Source organism: Lynx rufus, unplaced genomic scaffold (genome assembly GCF_022079265.1).
Source record: "Lynx rufus isolate CCGP_SWC_20201006 ecotype Redwood Valley unplaced genomic scaffold, mLynRuf1.p SCAF_6, whole genome shotgun sequence".
NCBI lineage: Eukaryota > Metazoa > Chordata > Mammalia > Carnivora > Felidae > Lynx > Lynx rufus.
Window position 1 is genome coordinate 105,436,348 of NW_025814878.1, and position 19,192 is coordinate 105,455,539.

Sequence of the window (19,192 nt, forward strand, 5' to 3'; positions counted from 1 at the left end):
CCCAAGGCTGGATGGTTCTGTCTAGGTTAAGACTTTCACCTCCTCTGGGCGAAAAGATGGTCTGAAAGAAGTTCTTTTATAGTGCTTGAGGGAAGTGCCATTAGCATTTTCTTATGATATAATAGAAGCAGCCAGAGGAGAAGTGATTAAGCCTCATATACTGTTGTCTTGTTTTGTATGTTCTCTTTGTTCCCAGACTCTTAAGTTAATAAGATAAGCACATCTCTCTCTCTCTCTCTCTCTCTCTCTCTCTCTCTCTCTCTCTTAAAGTAGGCTCCAAGCCCTACTTGGGCTTGAACTCACAACCCTGAGGTCAAGTTCCATGCTCTACCGAGAGCCAGCCCCACACACATCTCTCATCAATTAAGATTTGCTCTTTTATATCACCTGAACAACAATGGGTCTCCTCATACAAAGCCACACAAGTCACAACAGGCTATCGTCACAGTGTTCTGATGCTGTGGACGCCACATGGCCATTTCAACGGTTCTCTGGGGTGATAAATGGAAAAAGTTGTACTCTCTCCTATTCTTTCCTCTTGTCTATTCTGATGGCCATCATGAAATTCTAAGGGCTGGGAAAGGTAATGGCGAGCGAGGCAGCCAGGGTGCCCTCCTTGGAAGAGTCCACCTCCACCAGAACAGAAGGTCTACAGCCCCTGGGCTGTTGGCAGGCAGACCTCACTCAGGCCTACCACATTCACCAGGTACTGAAGGCTCTGGAGGCCCAGGGTCAGCCAACCCAGCCCCCCAGCATGGGCCCTTACCTGAGTCCCTGGTCAGTCTCCCCATAGTCATCAAGGTAAGGAGGAGAATAAAAACAGCCTTTGGTTTTGCCAGCTAAAAATAGCACCTGACATTCCCGTACTCTGTAGAGAGACCATTTATACATTCTAGATCAGTAACGGATGTCTGGATTCAGTTCCTAATGGACTCGAGTCTTATAAAAATAAACAACACTAGTGCTGGAAGAGAAGAAACAGCATTTATAGCAGACACTTAAAGTATCAACACATCCACCCAAGTTTTAAAAGTAATTAAACTGATTGTATTGTAACCAGTAATGATTGCATTGTAAGGCAATATAGCAAGGCACATTTTGGGTTAGGAATCGCTGACTCATATAATACCAGCATTTAAAAAATTAAGTGTGAGAAAGATCATTAACTTCTAAGCATAAAATAGTGACTGATATTTTAACAGCTATTATGAAGAAACTGTTCATTGAAAAAATGTACAAAAACATTCTGAATTAGGTTGACTTGAAACACAATGCAACACTGTACATGACCAAAAGCATTTTGAAATATGCCAGAGAAGAGAAAATGCTACTTTTATATTTCTCCTCAGGGCTATTTAAAAATGGATCTCCCCAACCCTTTGAGAGGTTTGCCTGACCTTTTTTGTGTATTAATAATTCGGCTCAATTCAACGTTTATTGAGAACCTGTCATGTGTAAGAAGTTGTCAGGTACCAGGGGACTAAGATACCTAAGATACGGATATAATCTATGCCCCAGGGGAGCTCAAACTCATGTCACTTCTCTCCTTCAAACCCTGAACTGGCTTCCATCTGACTCTGGTATGTCACCAGGACATAGCAGGCCCCACAATACTTCCCCTTGTGCACACTACTCCAGTGACACTAGCCTCACTGCTGTTTCCTGAACACAGCAGGCACATTTCCCAGTAATTTTGCAATTGCTATTCCTGCCTAGAGTTTTCTTCCTACTTCTTTCGGTGTTTATTCAAAAGTCACCTTTTCAGGGAACCTTCCCTGGTTCCCTAACTAAAATCCAACTCCTCATCTGCCATCTCATATTTCTCTCCTTGCTTTACTTTTTGTCCTCTGAGTGTATCACTTTCTAAATTCGTATCAGCCTTGTTTATTTTCTATCTCCCACACTAGAAAATGAGCTCCACAAAGGCAGAGATTTTGTCTGTCTTGCTGACTACTGCATTCTCAAAGCCCACTACACAGTAGTCACTAATAAGTATTGGCTGTATATCATCTAATATATACAACCAGCGTTGACCCGAGAACAACACGGTGGTTAGGGGTGCCAACCTCCCCGTGCAGTTGAATATCTGTGTATAAGCTCTGACTCCCCCCAAATTTAACTACTAATAGTTCATTGTTGACTGGAAGCTTTACCGATAACATAGACAATGATTAACACACATCTTGCATGTTTTATGTATTATATACTGTTTTCTTATAACAAAGCAAGCTAGAGAAAAGATGTTATCAGTTATGAAGAAACTCAGAAAGAAGATAAAATACATTTACAGTACTGTATTTACTGAAAAAAACTGACATGTAAGTGGACTTGCATACAGTTCCAAACCGTGTTGTTCAAGGGTCAACAGTCAGCGATATGTATGGATCCCAAGCCATAAGGAAACAAGGAAAGTAATTCTGATTGGATTTGGGCAGAAAATCAAGGACAGTTTCACATTAGAATGAGGCACAAAGAAAGCAGAACTGAATTGTCATGGAGGTGGGAAGGATGACCATGGAAGCAGCAGCAAAGAGACAGCATGAGCCAAATATGAGCTGTGACGAGAGGAGGCTCCGCTGTTCCCCTAATGAGAAAAACACAGGAGAACAGCAGTCTCAAAATTCTTTGCAACACAGTGGTTTCTTGTGCTGTCCCTCAACATTCATATACCACGGCAGATGCGAAGGAAAAAGCGCCCAGCGGGCCTCACCTGAGGAAGATGCCCACCCCAGAACCACAGGAGTAGGTGTGAGCGGTGCAGGCTCCCACGTCTTCCCCTTCCAGTTCCGTCTGACAGCAGTAGCTCTGGGAGCACAGCAGAGTTCCACACACAAGGCACAGAGTGGGGGCTCTGCTCTTATCACCACCTGATTTGGGGCACCTCCATGGGACAGAAAGCGCTCAAGTCATTGCTCTAACAAAGAGTGGTTAAAGAGCTGACGGTGGTAAAGCCACCCTGGAAAAATTTTGCAATATTAAGAAGAGCTAAAGAGGCCTATATTCTATGGCCCAGGCAAATTTACTTCTAAAATTGGGAACACCTCACGCAAATACCATGGATGGGAAATAATCTATCAACAATTGGAGAAGCGGTAAGTAAAATCAATAGGAGAAAAAAACATGTAAATTCTGCTATCCTGTGATGAAATACTACACAAGAGTGAGAAGTGATGAATTGTAAGTTATGTATGTCGAACGTATAAAAACTCTTATGAAGTTTGCTGAGTGACAAAAACTGTAGAGTATATACAGTAGAGTGCCATTTTAAAGCCTAGAACATGTGAAATAAATATATGCTGTTTGGGAATATAAACGTTTGCGGCTAACGTGTACATGCACAGGAAGGCTCAACACCTTGGTAGGACAGTAGATCTCTGTGAGGGGAGGAGGAAGCACCAGGGGAGAAATACACACGGCAGCTTCAACTGTCTAGGTAACGTTCCATTTTTCATACTATGGATTATTATTTATACTGCTTCTATGTCAAACATTTAAAAACATTACCAAGGGCTCTTATTAAAGTGTAAATGGTTATTTAGATAACCCGTAGTGACAAATTTGTCCCCCACTGCCCCGTTTCTCGTATCTTATTCTGAAGCGTGCTGGAATGATGCTGTTACAAGTCGGGCAGGGTAAAACTCTAACCAACGTTATAATTCCCCTACCCAAACGAGGCTGAACAACAACAAAATCCCTTAAATTCTGTGTAGAGAAGTGAGTGCTTCCAATGGCAGGAAAGGCTCAACACTTGAATTATCAGAACTTACGAGAAATTAGATGCTTGATTAATGAGGCTGCTGTAATCCTCTGGAAGGTCTATTAATTTGTTGGATTCTCTTGGATAGCTAAAACAAAACAAACCAACAAAAACACATAAAAACAAGTTAGAAGTCCTATTATAACAATGACAGGTAACTCTTAGTTAAAAAAAAAAAAAAAATGAACACTGAATCTGGGTGACTGGGTGTTACCACAGTGGCATGAGTGGTATGAGAAGCCATAGTCAGAAATTAAAACGGCACTCGTTTTTTTTGATGCAGTGTCTTTATTATTATTATCTTTTGTTTTTTTTTAGGTAAGCTCTACACCCAACATGGGGTTTGAACTCACAACCCCGAGATCAAGAGTCCCATGCTCTCCCACTGAGCCAGCCAGGTGCCCCTAAAAAGGCCCTCTTAAATAACACAGGGCCCTAGGGTTTACATTTTTACTTGAAGAGCTCAGAACACATTACCGAGGTAGCAGACAGTACTTAGTACCTGCCCCATTAAAGTGAGAATGTGGGAGCTCTGAGAAGGAAGGGAAGACACTCCTCCCTGGGCTTCTAAGGAAACAGCACAGTAATGGAGAGCCCAACCATACAATTCAGGGTAAGACATAAAAGATATGCTTACTAAGGGTGATCTTGAGGCAGAAATGAGTTGGAGGAGAGAAGGCAGTAGAAAACACAGACTTTCTTTAGCGATACCTGGCCCTGTTGGTTCTGTGACAAGTTAATTCAGGTAAAAGACCCAAATCCAACTGGTATGTGAGGACCTGCTCTCAGTGCTCATCTATGCCCAGCACACACTGTGCGACATGGCCTGCCCCTTCTGTCCCTACCACAGGGACAGACAGCCGGGGGGGAGTTACTGAGACAGATCTTACTCCAGAGTCACCTGGGGGGAATTTTGGGGAGACACACATGTCAACTTTAGAGAAACTGGATTTGGTAGTAGGTAGGAGCCTGGGTATTTTTATTTTAAGATTTAAAAATTTTTAAGTAATCTTTACACCTAATGTGGGGCTTGGACTCATGACCCCAAGATTAAGAGTCTCATGCTCTACCGACTGAGTCAGCCAGGCACCTCTAGGCCTGAGTAAAAAGTTCCCAAAGTTATTATGATGCATACTTCAAGTAGAGAACTACTGTCCCACATGACAGTAGGGTTGAACCATATGAAACTGGTGATATTCAACCATTTTTGACTTATAACAATCAGAATTCCACATGGCTCAACCTATTAAAATTAGGGTGCTATCATCTCTAGATTTGGGACAGGCTATTTATAAAATCAAAGAAATAGAACAGCCAATCTCCTCTGGCCTTCTGATTTTTATGGATGATGTATACAATAGAACCAAGGAGAGATTAACAGATGAAATACATCTGTCATCACCCAGGATAGCATACTTTACTATGGAATCAAAATAGAGCTAATGTCAAAAAGGAATGAAGGGGGTTAAAAAAAGTGAATGAAGAAAAAAAAAAGGCATGATTTGATAATCACTGAAGCTGAGTGACAGGAATGTGGAGCCTCATATTATTCTTCATACTTTTGGATAGTTTAAAATTTTCCATAATAAAAGGGAAAAACAAAGCTAACAAAAACTTGGAAAAGGAGCTACATTTTAATTTTTATCTTATTTACTTTAATATTTAGTTTTTGGGAGAGTGCAAGTGGGGGAGGAGCAGAGAGAAAGAGGATCCAAAGAGGCTCTGTGCCGACAGGCTGACAGGAGCAAGCCTGATGTGGGGCTCGAACTTGCGAACTGTGAAATAATGACTCAAGCTGAAGTTGGACACTCAACCAACTAAGCCACTCAGGTGCATCAGGACCTACATTTTTAAAAAAGCTAACATTCTAAAACACAGTAACTTTGCTATTTGTTTCTTCTGCCAAGAATAATGCACTATACTTATATTCATAATTCTGATTTTTTTTTTTTTTTTTTTTTTAATGAGAGGGAGAGAAAGCACGCATGGGAGCGGGGGAAAGGGGCAGAAGGGGAGAGAGACAGAGAGAGAGAGAGAGAGAGAGAGAGACAGAGAGAGAATCCTAAGCAGGCTTCATGCTCAGCACAGAGCCCAATCTCAACAACCCTGGGATCATGACTTGAGCTGAAATCAAGAGCTGGACGCTCAACCGAATGAGCCACCCAGGCGCTCCTCATAAATCTGATTCTTTTATAAACTCTTGTTAGACTAAGAAGAAAAAAGTATGAAAGCAGGATGTTCTACCTCCTGGAATCACTTTATAAAGGTCTGGGAGGTCAATTTTAAAGGAATGGCACACTTACAACCTGCTTGTTGCCTACCTCTCACCACCCAACCAAGTCTTTGATAATCTTTTTTTTTGAGCGAGAGAGAGGGAGGGAGGGAGGGAGGGGCAAAGAGAGACAGAGAATCCCAAGCAGACTCTGTGCTCTCAGCACAGAGCCCGACGAGGGGCTCGAACTCACCAACTGTGAGATCATGTCCTGAGCCGAAATCAAGAGTTGGATGCTTAACCGACTGAGTCACCCAGGCGCCCCCAATCTTTGATAATCTTTAACTTACCTTATAGCATCTCTTTCACCTTCTAGATATCTTTTAACTTCAATGTGATGACACCAACTTCAAAGTAAATAGAAAAAAAAAAACACTTAACTTTTGAAGGGTTAGAACTAGAATTTTTTCCTCTCTAAATCCAGTAAGAGAAAAATAAACCTTCTTGCCTTCATATATCTACTGCATCAAAAGAAGCTTGGAGGAATACGTATTTTGCTTCAACTTCTAAAATCAGAAGAATATGACCTGTGATTTTCTTAAAGCCTAACTATCACCCCACTAATTTGGGACACTCTGGAAAAACCAGTATGCATTAATGACAACCTTTTAGTATTTGGAGTTAGAATACTCCTATTAAATTCTTTTTAAATTATGGCAAAATATACATGACATAAAACTTACCATTTTAACCATTTTTAAGTGTGCAAGTCTATGGCATTAAGTACATTCACATTATTGGGCAACCATCACTACCATTCATCTCTAGAACTTTTTTTTTTAAATGTTTATTTACTTATTTAGAGAGAGACACAGATAAGCAGAGAGAGAGGAAAACAGAGAATCCCAAGTAGGCTCCATGCTGTCAGCACAGAGTCTGGTGAGGGGTGTGAACTCATGAACTGTGACCTCAGCGGAAATTAAGAGTTGGATGCTTAATCGACTGAGCCACCCAGGAGCCTCATCTCCAGAACTTTTTCAACTTTCCCAAATGAAATTCTATATTTGTTATTTTATTTTATTTTATTTTATTTTATTTTATTTTATTTTATTTTATTTTATTTTATTTTATTTTATTTTACTTTATTTTATTTTGTTTTGATTTTATTTAACATTTATTTATTTTTGAGGCAGAGAGAGACAGAGCATGAACGGGGGAGGGTCAGAGAGAGAGGGAGACACAGAATCTGAAACAGGCTCCAGGCTCTGAGCTGTCAGCACAGAGCCCGACATGGGGCTTGAACTCATGGACCGCGAGATCATGACCTGAGCCGAAGTCGGACACTAAACTGACTGAGCCACCCAGGCATCCCGAAATTCTGTATTTGTTAAACACTAGCCTGTTCCTCCCTTCTTCCAGCCTCTGGCAGCCACCATTCTATTTTCTGTCTCTACGAATTTGACTACTGTAGATACTTCATATAAGTGGAAATACACAGTATTTTTTCTTTTGTGACTGGCTTTTTTCATTTAGCATGTTTTTGAGATGAATTCATCCATGTTGTAGTAGGAGTCAGAATTTCCTTCCTTTTTAAGCTGAGTAATATTTCACTGTATGTAAACTACATATTATTTACCTACTCATCTGCTGTTGGACAATTAGGCTGCTCTACCTTTTGTCTCCCAAGAATAATGCTGCTCTGAACATGGTTGTACAAGTATCTACTTGAGTCTTTGTTTGAAATTCTTTTGCAATATATACCTAGAAGTTAAATTGTTGGATCATATGATAATTCTATGTTTAACTCTTTGAGGAACTGCCATATTATTTTCCAGAGCAGCTGTGCTATTTTCTATTCCTATCAGCAATGCACATGGATTTCAATTTATTGACATCCTCACCAATCAACATGTATTATTGTTGTCTGCCTTCTGATTATAGCCATCCTAATAGGTGTGAAGTAGTACCTCACTGTGGTTCTTTTTTTGTTTCCATAATGACCGGTGCTGTTGAGCATCTTTTTGTGTGCTTAATTGGCCATTTGTGTATCTTCTCTGGAGAACTCCTTTGCTTCTATTTAAATGGGTAGTTGCTTTGGAGCACCTGAGTGGCTCAGTCTGTTGAGTGTCCAACTCTTGATTTGGGCTCAGGTCATGGTCTCACAGTTTGTGGGTTCGAGCCCTGGGTCGGGCTCCATGATGACAGTACGGAGCCTGCTTGGGACTCTCTCCCTTTCTCTGCCCCTCCCTGGCTCGTGCTCTCTCTCAAAATAAATAAATAAACATTAAAAAAATGGGTAGTTGCGTTTTTGTTGGGATGTAAGAATTCTGGCCATATATTCATACATTCTGAATACTAATCCTGTATCAGATATATGACATGCCAATATTTCCCATTCTATGGGTAAAAGAGCCAAATTTTCATCTTAACTAACTTGACATGATTGACAAGTAACTTTCTCTAGACTTCAATTTTCTCGAATATAAAGTGACGGTACTGGACTAGATAACCCTCAAGGTTTTTCAGTTCCAAAAATCTACACAATAGAATCCTTAACAAGTAAGTTAATATAAGGAAATAAACATTTCTACCACTACTCTCCTTCTAAACAAATCTGCTTATGCTATTCACTAGCTTGGCAAAAACCTAACCACAAAGGTAAATTGTTAACTAAGAAGGCCTAATCATTATAGAATCATTATAGAATAAATCACACAGACTGATCGATCACACAGGCTCACTATCTGAGAATTTTGTAATATGTGATAAATCTAAGTTTGTTTCCTTAGAACTATTCAATCTAATGGAAGAAGAGTGTGTAATCATTACCTTTCAATCAGTAATTTTGTTATCTCATTGTTTTCTTGAAAAAGGCAAATGAGGTTGTTTGGCAGGGAAAGGTAGTTACACAAATGTTCAAAATGGCTTGTTCCAGAAACTGCAAATGGAGAAGAAAAGAGTGATGCATATAACAACTAAGAGTAGATCCTGTAGGAGAGTAAACAAGAGCAGAGCTTAAAGAAAAAAAAAAAAGGGGGGCACAATGAAAGAGTTTGAATTTACTAGATACATAACTGGTAGAAGTTCACAAGAGGGCACGTGGAAGGGGTCCACAGGAAATGACACAGCTGAGAGTGGAGCCAGACAACTCCCACGCCAAACTGGTCACCATTTCTTGGTAACTCAGTTTTGCCGTTTGCAAAATGGTGACCAGCACGATCTACCTCACTGGGGTTATGTGTGAGCATTAAGTGACAGTCATAACACACGGGTGCTCTGGAAAAGTAGAAAGCGGTGCAGAAACAGGAGATGATTTTATCATGAGAGATGGATTTAAGCACTGTCTTTAATCATCGCTGCAAATGATTAGGAAGTCTACACTATTCATTGGACGAAGCTGCTGGTCAACGGACTTTGAGAGGGCAGCCTTACGTGCGGCTCCCCAGGCCCTGCGCCAGGCACTATGAGGTACAAAGACCATAAACTTCAAGTCTGCCTTTGTACTACACTTTTGTGAAATGAATCAAAACAGAACATAGGAATCAACTGAAAATAGCAAATGAATTCCTACATTAAAATCACATATGCGTAATTAGGGGTATTCTGAACATTAATGCCACACATTTCAAGTCAAGAAACATTTGACGTTGTGAGTTTTCCTCTTTTATTATCTGAAGAACCCAGGTTACAAGTAACATAAAATTGAACATTTTAACATCTGAAAGCCAAACGAATGTATTGTACATGTAAATGTACAAAAATAGGACAAAATAATGTACAAAAATAGTACACTTACTACTGAGATCCAAATAAAATCAGACCTATACATAAATATGCATTTTTATTCTATAATGGTGCACATCACCACAGTCAATTAGCTACGTTCTAAGTTTTCATTTTGATAAGGCACCTTAATTATAAACTGCTGGAGTGAAAGACTACATACCTTTCTCACACTTTGAAAGAAAGTAGAAATTACCTTGAATTTCAGGTGGGGAAGGAACTCCATTTAGGTAATGAAAAAACAAAGCAGAACACTTCAGGAATGGCATGATTCCATTTCTGACATTCCTCCACAGATGCCAGCCAGACGGTGTTTCTCTCAAGGCACTAAAAAGAGAAAAATAATTGGGAAACCTAATGAGAAAAGGTCATTCTAGTTTTGGAACAGTATAAGAACAGGGACAACTGCTATTTGGCATCAGTGGAACAGAGGCTTAAAAAAGTGGGCAGCCCCATTACAGGATGTCTGGTATAAATAATGCTATAGCCTTCAATGCTGTTATTAAAATTTATAAAAGTAGGGGTGCCTGGGTGGCTCAGTTGGTTAAGCGTCCGACTCTTAATGTTCGTGAGATCGAGTACTGCATTGGCTCCGTGCTGACAGTGAGAACCTGCTTAGGATTCTGTCTCTTTCTCTCTGCCCCTTCCCTGCTTGTGCTCTCTCTCAAAATAAATAAACATTAAAAAATTTTTTATGAAAGTAATATAGCTATATAGACAGAATATCTGTGAAATAAAAAACTATCCACTATTCTAGAACCTTTTATCAACACTATTATTCTGGCAAACTATTTTCACACTCATTTATGTCTTACATAGCTCTAACTGTAACATAAAATTTAAAATCAGCTTGTTTTTCAGAACATCATAAACCATAACTGTTTTTAGGATTGTAATATTCTGGAATACATAATCTACAGCAAATTATTCCTCTGCACTGCAATTGCTTTAAATTCTTTGCTAATATAACAATATCAGAGTGTACATCTTTATGCCTATAGGTTTTTCTTCTTTTTTTTTTTTTTATGTTTATTTATTATTGAGAGACAGAGAGACACAGAACGTGAGCAGGGGAGGGGCAGAGAGAGGGGGAGACACAGAATCTGAAGCAGGCTCCAGGCTCTCAGGTGTCAGCACAGAGCCCGACAAGGGGCTCGAACCCACAAACCGTGAGATCATGACCTGAGCTGAAATCGGTCACTTAACCAACTGAGCCACCCAGGCGCCCCGCCTGTATGTTTTTCTACATGTTGAATTATTAGCATTATTCTCATAATACATTATTAGCATGTACTCTCAGAAATGGGATAACTCAGTCCAAGAATAAACATCAGGGTCCTTGGCATACATTTTTTTTAATGTTTATTTTTCAGAGAGAGAGAGAGAGAGAGAGAGAGAGAGCGTGCACATATGCAAGCAAGGGAGGGGCAGAGAGAGGGGGACAGAGGATCTGAAGCGGGTTCTGTGCTGACAGTAGTGAGCCCGATGTGGGGCTCAAGCTCACAAACCATGAGATTATGACCTGTTTAACAGACACTGTTAAAAAGCTAAGGAAACTGCTGTAACAAATCACAATGACTCCAACAATACATGGATTTCTAATAATTCCCTTGCACTCTGGCCAGTCCTACGTATTACTTTAAAAATATCTGGGGTGCCTGGGTGGCTCACTTGGTTAAGCGTCCAACTTCAGCTCAGGTCATGATCTCGTGGTGAGTTCAAGCCCTGCGTCAGGCTCTGTGCTGACAGCTGGGAGCCTGGAGCCTGCTTCAGATTCTGTGTCTCCCTCTCTCTGTACCTCTCCCGCTCTCTTCGTCTCTCTCAACAATAAACATTTAAAAAAATAAAATAAAATAAAATTCCTAACAAGACAACATATACTTTAGAATAGTACTTTGCCAGATCCTCTGAGCAAAAGAAGGTTCCGTGGCCAAATACATGTGGGAAGCTCTGCATATTACTCCTTTCTCAGTGACTTCCAATCATGTTAGTATATTAAAATTTCTTGGGGTGCCTGGATGGCTCAGTAGGTTAAGCGTCCGACTTCGGCTCAGGTCACGATCTCATGGTTCGTGGGTTCGAGCCCCGCATTGGGCTCTGTGCTGACAGCCCAGAGCCTGGAGCCTGCTTCGGATTCTGTGCCTCTCTCTCTCTCTCTCTCTCTCTCTCTCTCTCTCTCTCTCTCTCTCTGCCCCTCCCCGGCTCACACTCTCTCTCAAAAATAAACATTAAAAAAAAAAAAAAAGTTAAAAAAAATTTTTAGAAGTCCTGGGGATCACTGCCTCATCTTCTCTTTTAAACATGTCAACAGGCAGCAATTTCCCTTTTTTTAACAAATGAATTCCGTTTTCATGCTATCACCTACTCATATTTGGGAAACTGTTATCATGTAAGGATTATGACCTCACCTTCCTGTGCACTGGTGAAGTGTTTTATACAAAGCAAGAACTGCTGATTCTTCTTCACCGGCAGGATTTTCTTGTTCCATGCCATTCTCTTCTGAAACATATGGAAATATCAGTACTCCATATCTGCTTATTAAATGGATGAATGACCGCATTATTTCAGCACTCACATATATTCATGCACTTAACACATACATGAAAATCCGTGCACAAAATACAAAGAACTTTAACCCCTCAGGTGTGAGCAGCGTCACTCTCCGTCCTAACGAGGAGCCAGTAGGCTTTAGGAGAGGAAGCCGATGTACTTCAGCGTGCCAGGCAGCAGGCTGTGAGTAAAATCAGCTAAACAATTCTGTGGCACTCAACTATTAGCTAAACTTATGAAATAAAGAGTAAGAACAGTCACACTGCTAGGGGATTTTAATAGGAGAAAGGAATTTGTTTGAAAACTTTCCCCATGAGGGTGAACAGCAAAAAGAAGTAGCCTAATTATAATCTACGCATTATTCTCACCTAGGCACCTCTTCCTCTTCTTTTTTTTGTTTAATCGAGAAAACTCAAGTACTTCCTCCTTCAAGAATCTGACAAAGAGGAGTTACCTGTACACGAGGTAAGTAAGATCTGCACGATGTGTGCCATAGTGACCAGATGGAAAATGTGAAGGTCTCCAGTGCCAAGGCCGATCCCAGAAAAATCCTGACACTGCAACGCGGGGAAAGCGAGCACCAAGCCCACCTAGATACCAGATGCTGATGGTCAGACAGGTCACCTTTCCTTCCACGGCTGAAGACATTTCCAGTTTCTTAACATGATCCCCTTCGGAGCTCAGCCCCCTGCCCCCCCCCCCCCCCCGCCCCCAGAATCGTTGTTCTTAAAGGGTACACATCTTAGAAATTCCACTGGGACTGGCGAAATGAAATGACATACAGACTAATGGGCTCTTCACAAGCACCATCATTTCACAGGCCCAGTGATTCCCTAATACTGACCTTATTAGTAGTAATAAAGGTAACACTTGAAATCTTTCTAGGGAGTAAGTAGTGGAAAAAAACACGGATTTGAGATATACAAAAATCTAGATATGAATCCCAGCTCTTTTTATGAGCTTTTTAGATAACACCTTGAGCCTCAGTTTCCCTGCAGGTAAACTAGAGATAATATATATATGTTCTTAATACCACAGCAGTAAGGATATAAGGGCTAACTGAGAATGGATGTGAAAACGGTCAGGTACAGTAGATGCCAGTTCTCTTGTTAGCCTCCTGCTGCCTAGATGAGTGGTGCTAGTGGTGGTGGTCTTCACAGGAGCAATGGAAACAGTAACAATGGCTAACATTTACTAGGGACACCTTGCTCTAGGCTCTTCACATTGCTCCTTCCATTGAGTTCGGACACAATCATATGAGATAGGTACTAACCAACTTAAAGGTTCAGAATCTGATGCCCCAAAAGGTTAAGGGGACAGCACGTGGGGTTGCTATGTGTGGGGGTGCACTCAGTGTCCCATGTAAGGGGACCCAGTTGAGGTGGGGCTGAAAGTGAGCCACCCACTGCTTGGCCAATGGTGTGCCTTGGTACTAGACTACACCTGCTCAGAAGAAACAGCTCTCCTTAAATCACAAAAAAGGGCTGTCTGTTGCTAAGTAACATGACCACAGGATTCATCTGCCCCAAAACACTGTATGGGTCAGCAGCAGCCTGACCTTACATTACTAGTGTTACTTCTATTTCTTTATAGGTTAAAAACATAACGAGGTCAAATTACTGACCTCAGTTACAAAGCAAAATAAGAGAGGTCAAGCCTCTCAACTACATTCCTTAACATTTTCTTTTGGAAAAGAACTATACTCAGAAGTAGTAAGAATGACAGATGACAACTTCTCCTGTCTGCCTTTACACTACTCACCAAATCTAAGGTATAATTATATAGTAAGATAAAGAACTTCAAACACAAGTCACAAGATACCCACCAACAAATGAAACATGTCGATATCTAATATGCATGGAAGGTCTCCATGGCTGTCATCTGGCACCAATGCTAAATGGTTAAAGAAAAATACATTAGCACACCTCATATGCCAACATAAGCATTACATTATTTTTAAAATGCATATACCCTAGTTTATATTCATCTCTTTATAAGATATATATGAACTTATAAGCTAGAACTTGTACATAAGGCAAACAGTATTACCAAAATATTTTTCATAATGAAGAAAGTTGCACCTCCAAAAATGAAATCACAGATGAGAAATTACTGTAACATATATGGTACACATGTTAATACTCACATGCAAAAAGTTTACAGAAGTGTCTCTGAACCACTGAAAGTGATGCCACTGTCCAATGTGCTGCAGCAAACCTTGTTAGTGACCTAAGACAGTCATCCTGAAATAAAGAGATAGATGCAATTAACAAAGAAGCCAGCATATGAAGTACGTTTGATCCCTTGAACAATGTGGGGATTGGGGGAGTTGAACCACGCTCCCCCCATAGTTGAAAACCTGCATATAACTTGTCACTGTCCCAAAACTTAACAACTAATAGCCTACTGTTGACTAGAAGCCTTACTGGTAACATAAACAGTTGATTAACACATTTCTGTATGTGTTATATACACATTTTGTATGTGTATATATGTATACGTACTGATAACATAAACAATTAACACATTTCTGTATGTGTTATATACACATTTTGTATGTGTTTATACGTATATATATATATACTGTATATGTATGTGTATACGTATGTATGTATGTTAAAAAACCATATATAAGTGAACCTGTTCAGTTCAAACCCGTGTTGTCAAGGGTCAACTATAATTCTCTCCTTTCAGGAATCCTAGTTCAAAGCACAGCTAGTCAAAGCAAAGCTGGATTCACATGAGATCTCTCTAGGATCGTTCTAGCTGGTATGGCACAGAATCCGTGACATCCGTAATGACCTGTCTCTAACATGGAATGAATGGAATGGGGAATATCTAATTGTATGCAGAATAAACCAAAGCTACCTCCTTACAGCCAAGCTGCTGGTTCTCTATGGAAAAGGATACATGCATCAAAACAAATAGTAAACAACAAAGACTCTCAAGAATGTGATGCAGTATTTCTTTATATTTATTCTAAAGAGATGCTGTAAAATGTGGGAAATCCTCTAAATACTGGGAAAACTATGGGCAAGAAGATGGATGTAACAAATCAAGGTGTCTGCAACCATCAAAAACTGTTAGGGGGACTAGGCAGCAGCAATGAGAAAATTCTTGATGTGAAGTGCAGAATATAGCTGGAACAAAATTAATCAAGTTTAGACACACTAATGAAAAAGACAAGTGGTGTGTTGATAGTTTTTTCCTGCTTCATTCTCTATTTTCCAATTTTTTTGTAATGTTGTTTGGTTCAACAGGTATTGAGGACCTGTTATGCATTAGTCTTGGTTTTGAGGATCTTAAAATGAAAACTCACCCCACTCCTCCTGCACTCAAGGAGCTACAGCCCTGGCTGGAGGGGGAGGAATGTGTGTGTGTGTGGGGACTAGAGAGGAAGGGGAAGGAATGGGGGAAGAGACAACTGAAGGAGGCAGTACCACAGAAGAGGGATATCCCACTCACAGAGCATGGCTCTGAGGTTTCCCAGGGAAGCCAAAGCTTGAAGAGCCATCATAAAGAGGAGGAGTCTGCTGAGGGCACTGTAGCAGAGGTGAAGACTCTCCAGAGTCTCTCCAGAGACTCTAATTTAATTGACCCATGTAGAGCCTAGGCATTTTTTAATCTCCCCAGGTGGACTATATGAATAAATTGATATGATTTTGCTCTTAAGGGCAGTTTTATGATTTTAAACTTGAATAGCCGGCAGTGATACTAACTACACAGTAAAAATTAGCAAGCTTTGTATATTCCTTCCTCACTTTTCTCAGCATTAACTATACTGTCTCGACATTAATCTTATTTACATGTTGCTCATAAAAGGCAGTCAAGTGTGGTAGAGGGTGTGTTCTGTTTTATATTTCTAATTACAGCATTAAAAATTCAAGAACTAGAATGGTTTTTAGTTTTTTCCCACTTTTCATGTCTTTAACTAAGATCTCTGGATGAAAAGAGCTCAACTCTGTTTAAAAGAAAATCATAAAGAATTCTCGTATCATTATAAAAAAATGGGTTTTAAGAGACTCTTAAAAACTGAGAACAAACTGAGGGTTGATGGGGGGTGGGGGGGTGGGTGATGGGTATTGAGGAGGGCACCTTTTGGGATGAGCATTGGGTGTTGTATGGAAACCAATTTGACAATAAACTTCATATATTGAAAAAAAATAAAATAAAATAAACGTACTAAAAAAAAATTTAAAAATGAGTTTTACTATGAAAGAAGTGAACCTATCCTTAAACAACCAGTTCAAGTTCTTCAGATTACAGACAAGCAGACCCACTGAATTCCCACTCCACCACTCCGTGCACTGAATAAACCAACAACTCACCAGTCTGCAAGGCAAAGGACCAAATAATGGTTTATCTTCATCACTTAAAATTCTTTCTGCGGATTAAAAATGGTTAAGATGATAAATCTGATGTTATGCATGTTTGAAAGCACGATATTGTCAGGTTGTGAAATCTTTAAGTCGTTTCACAAGAATTAACTCTGGATGAAAAAGTAAAAATGAAAACACAACCCCTCAACCAACAAGAAGCTATAACCACCACCAAAATGAGTTCTCTGTTGCTGTGCTTAATTTATAAACTATCAGTCTAATGGTTTGTCAGTATACACTGCCTGCTTTGAAATCTTTATGCTGTTTCTTCATGCTGTTGCCACTTTAAACACCTCATTTAAATACAGGCTCTTACACATAATGCATCTTAGCATACACTTGTGATTTACAGCAAGACACAACTATAAATCTCTTACCTATGCTTTGGATGGTGTATGCACAACTACCCCAACACATTATGGGCACACGGGGATCCTCCTCATTGGGATGAACCTTCAGTCCCACCTTGTAAGTAGCAGTTCCAAATGTTGTTAGCATTTCTTTTATGCTCTCAGAATAGGGGTTCCTGCAGTGAACATGTATATAATTAGCTCAAAATAATGTGCTCACATTAATTAAATGGTTTAGTTTCTTTTTATTTTGTTTTAATGTTTATTTTTGAGAGACACAGAGAGAGAGAGAGAGACAGGGTGCTAGCAGGGGGAGGGGCAGAGAGAGAGGGAGACACAGAATCTGAAGTAGGCTCCAGGCTCTGAGCTATCAGCATGTTAAAAGCATGACACAGGGCTCGAACCCACGAACCATGAGATCATGACCTGAGACAGATGCTTAACTGACTGAGCCACCCAGACACCCCTCAAATGGTTTAGTTTCTTAACAGCCATTTGCTATGTTGGAATTGAACCACTTAAACTATTTAGAGATAGTGTGTGCAAAGCAGGAATTAAAGACATGCAAACTATCCCTGTGTGAGAGGAGTTATACTTTATTGTGGTTGGCAGGGGGGGAGGCCCAGGGCTGAAAACAAGGTATTTGGTGAAAGTCTACATACTGAATCTTAAAAAAGGACCCTTGACCTCTTTCTCCATCATAAGCACATTGGCAATGCATACCCACTGCCATAGATTTTAGTTTCTCCAGTGAAGAATCCTCAGGTGGAAGCCGTTTTACACATTGGCATTTGGGGATCCCACACAAAAGACTGGTGGGGGCCTGATCATTTCACTGTGAAGTTTACAGGTCAGCAAATTTCAACCTGCCCACCAGGTATCCAATGAGCTTTCCAGTGACTTATTCTTGAATAGTCACCCGAGGACCAGTAAACATTTAAGGAAAGAATCAAAGACCAAAGAGATAAACCAAAACAAACCGGTAGAAAAAAAAGAATGCACAGATAACAAAGACAGTATAGAAACCAGCAAACTTGCAAGATAAATTTCTCAGAGGATCAGTCCAAGAGGGCCAACAGAGAGCTAACAGCAGGACTATCTCAAAGAACAGAAAAATCAAAAGGAGAAAATTGTCTAAGAAATATAGAACAATTCTCGTAACTGAAGGATATGTATCTTCAGAGTCTACTGAAAATGAAGCAAAATGAGTGAAAAAAAGATTCATATACCAAGGAACATCACAGAAAAATTTTAGAGCACTGGGAATTAAAGGGAAGATCCCAACAGTTTCCAGAAGTAATAGTTACAAAGGAACAGGAATCAGAATAATGTTAATTTCTTGACAGATGGCGAGAATTTAGAAAACAATGCCTTCAAAATCTAGATGAAAAATTACTTCTAACCTACAATTCTATATCCTAGCCATAAACTAAGCATCTGGATAAGTAAATGTATTTTCAGACATGAAAATTTAATACCCAGGCACCCTTTCTTAGGAATCTGCTGGAGAGTGCACCTATGCAAAACAAGGGAGTAAATTAAGAGGGGCATGGCCAGGGGAAGTCTCAGGGTGACAGCTGTGCCTCGTCCTGATCAGTGCAGGCAGAGAGAGGCTCCGGGAGGCGGGGGGGGGGGGGGGGGGGGGGGGGGGTAGGCTGGGGGGAGGAAGTTCTAGGATAGAAGATCATCTGATGCACCTGAGCAGTTACAAAAGCTACTGCTAGACATCTGACAGATCTATTACACTATGGGTGGGGGGCAGGGGTGGGAAGTAATACACACATAGAAAACCAAGTACATGAAAAAAATAAGGTGATCATTAACCACCAGAAAGAGACAATTATATAAAAGAAAGGAAATAAAATAACAACATGTATCTTCTACCAGTAGAAATAATTATAATGTAAAACTGCCAACTGATTTAACTAAAAATTATGAAATAACTCTACTTGGACACCGGTGAAGAGCAGTAGACAGGGCAGAGGTAAGAGATGAATTCTAAATTGCCAGGCAACAGAAAGAAAACTGCTTAAAAATGATCAATCAAGAGTCAGTCAACTACTCATTTTAACTAGATATATGGAAGTAAATGGTGGAAGAAACAAACAAATCATAGGACTGGCGATGGGGGTGAGGGTAGGGGAAGTAGGAGGCAAAGAAA

At 40.2% G+C, this 19,192-nt stretch overlaps 1 protein-coding gene across 4 annotated transcripts in view; it reads right to left on the bottom strand.

The window, feature by feature from the left end:
- UBR2 (ubiquitin protein ligase E3 component n-recognin 2) overlaps window positions 1-19,192 on the bottom strand; it is a 126,138-nt gene that overhangs the window by 2,892 nt on the left and 104,054 nt on the right. For 3 of the 4 annotated variants that reach the window (XM_047101345.1, XM_047101343.1, XM_047101344.1), the window contains exons 35-46: window positions 17,059-17,207; window positions 16,631-16,686; window positions 14,449-14,545; window positions 14,128-14,195; window positions 12,757-12,892; window positions 12,161-12,251; window positions 9,949-10,079; window positions 8,799-8,907; window positions 6,320-6,376; window positions 3,768-3,845; window positions 2,711-2,881; window positions 767-868 (exon numbers count right to left, since the gene is read on the bottom strand). In XM_047101345.1, coding sequence (XP_046957301.1) covers window positions 767-868; window positions 2,711-2,881; window positions 3,768-3,845; window positions 6,320-6,376; window positions 8,799-8,907; window positions 9,949-10,079; window positions 12,161-12,251; window positions 12,757-12,892; window positions 14,128-14,195; window positions 14,449-14,545; window positions 16,631-16,686; window positions 17,059-17,207 — 1,245 coding nt within the window. Of the gene's footprint in view, window positions 1-766; window positions 869-2,710; window positions 2,882-3,767; window positions 3,846-6,319; window positions 6,377-8,798; window positions 8,908-9,948; window positions 10,080-12,160; window positions 12,252-12,756; window positions 12,893-14,127; window positions 14,196-14,448; window positions 14,546-16,630; window positions 16,687-17,058; window positions 17,208-19,192 lie in introns of those variants that run through there. The other variant, XM_047101346.1, reaches the window with a different exon arrangement.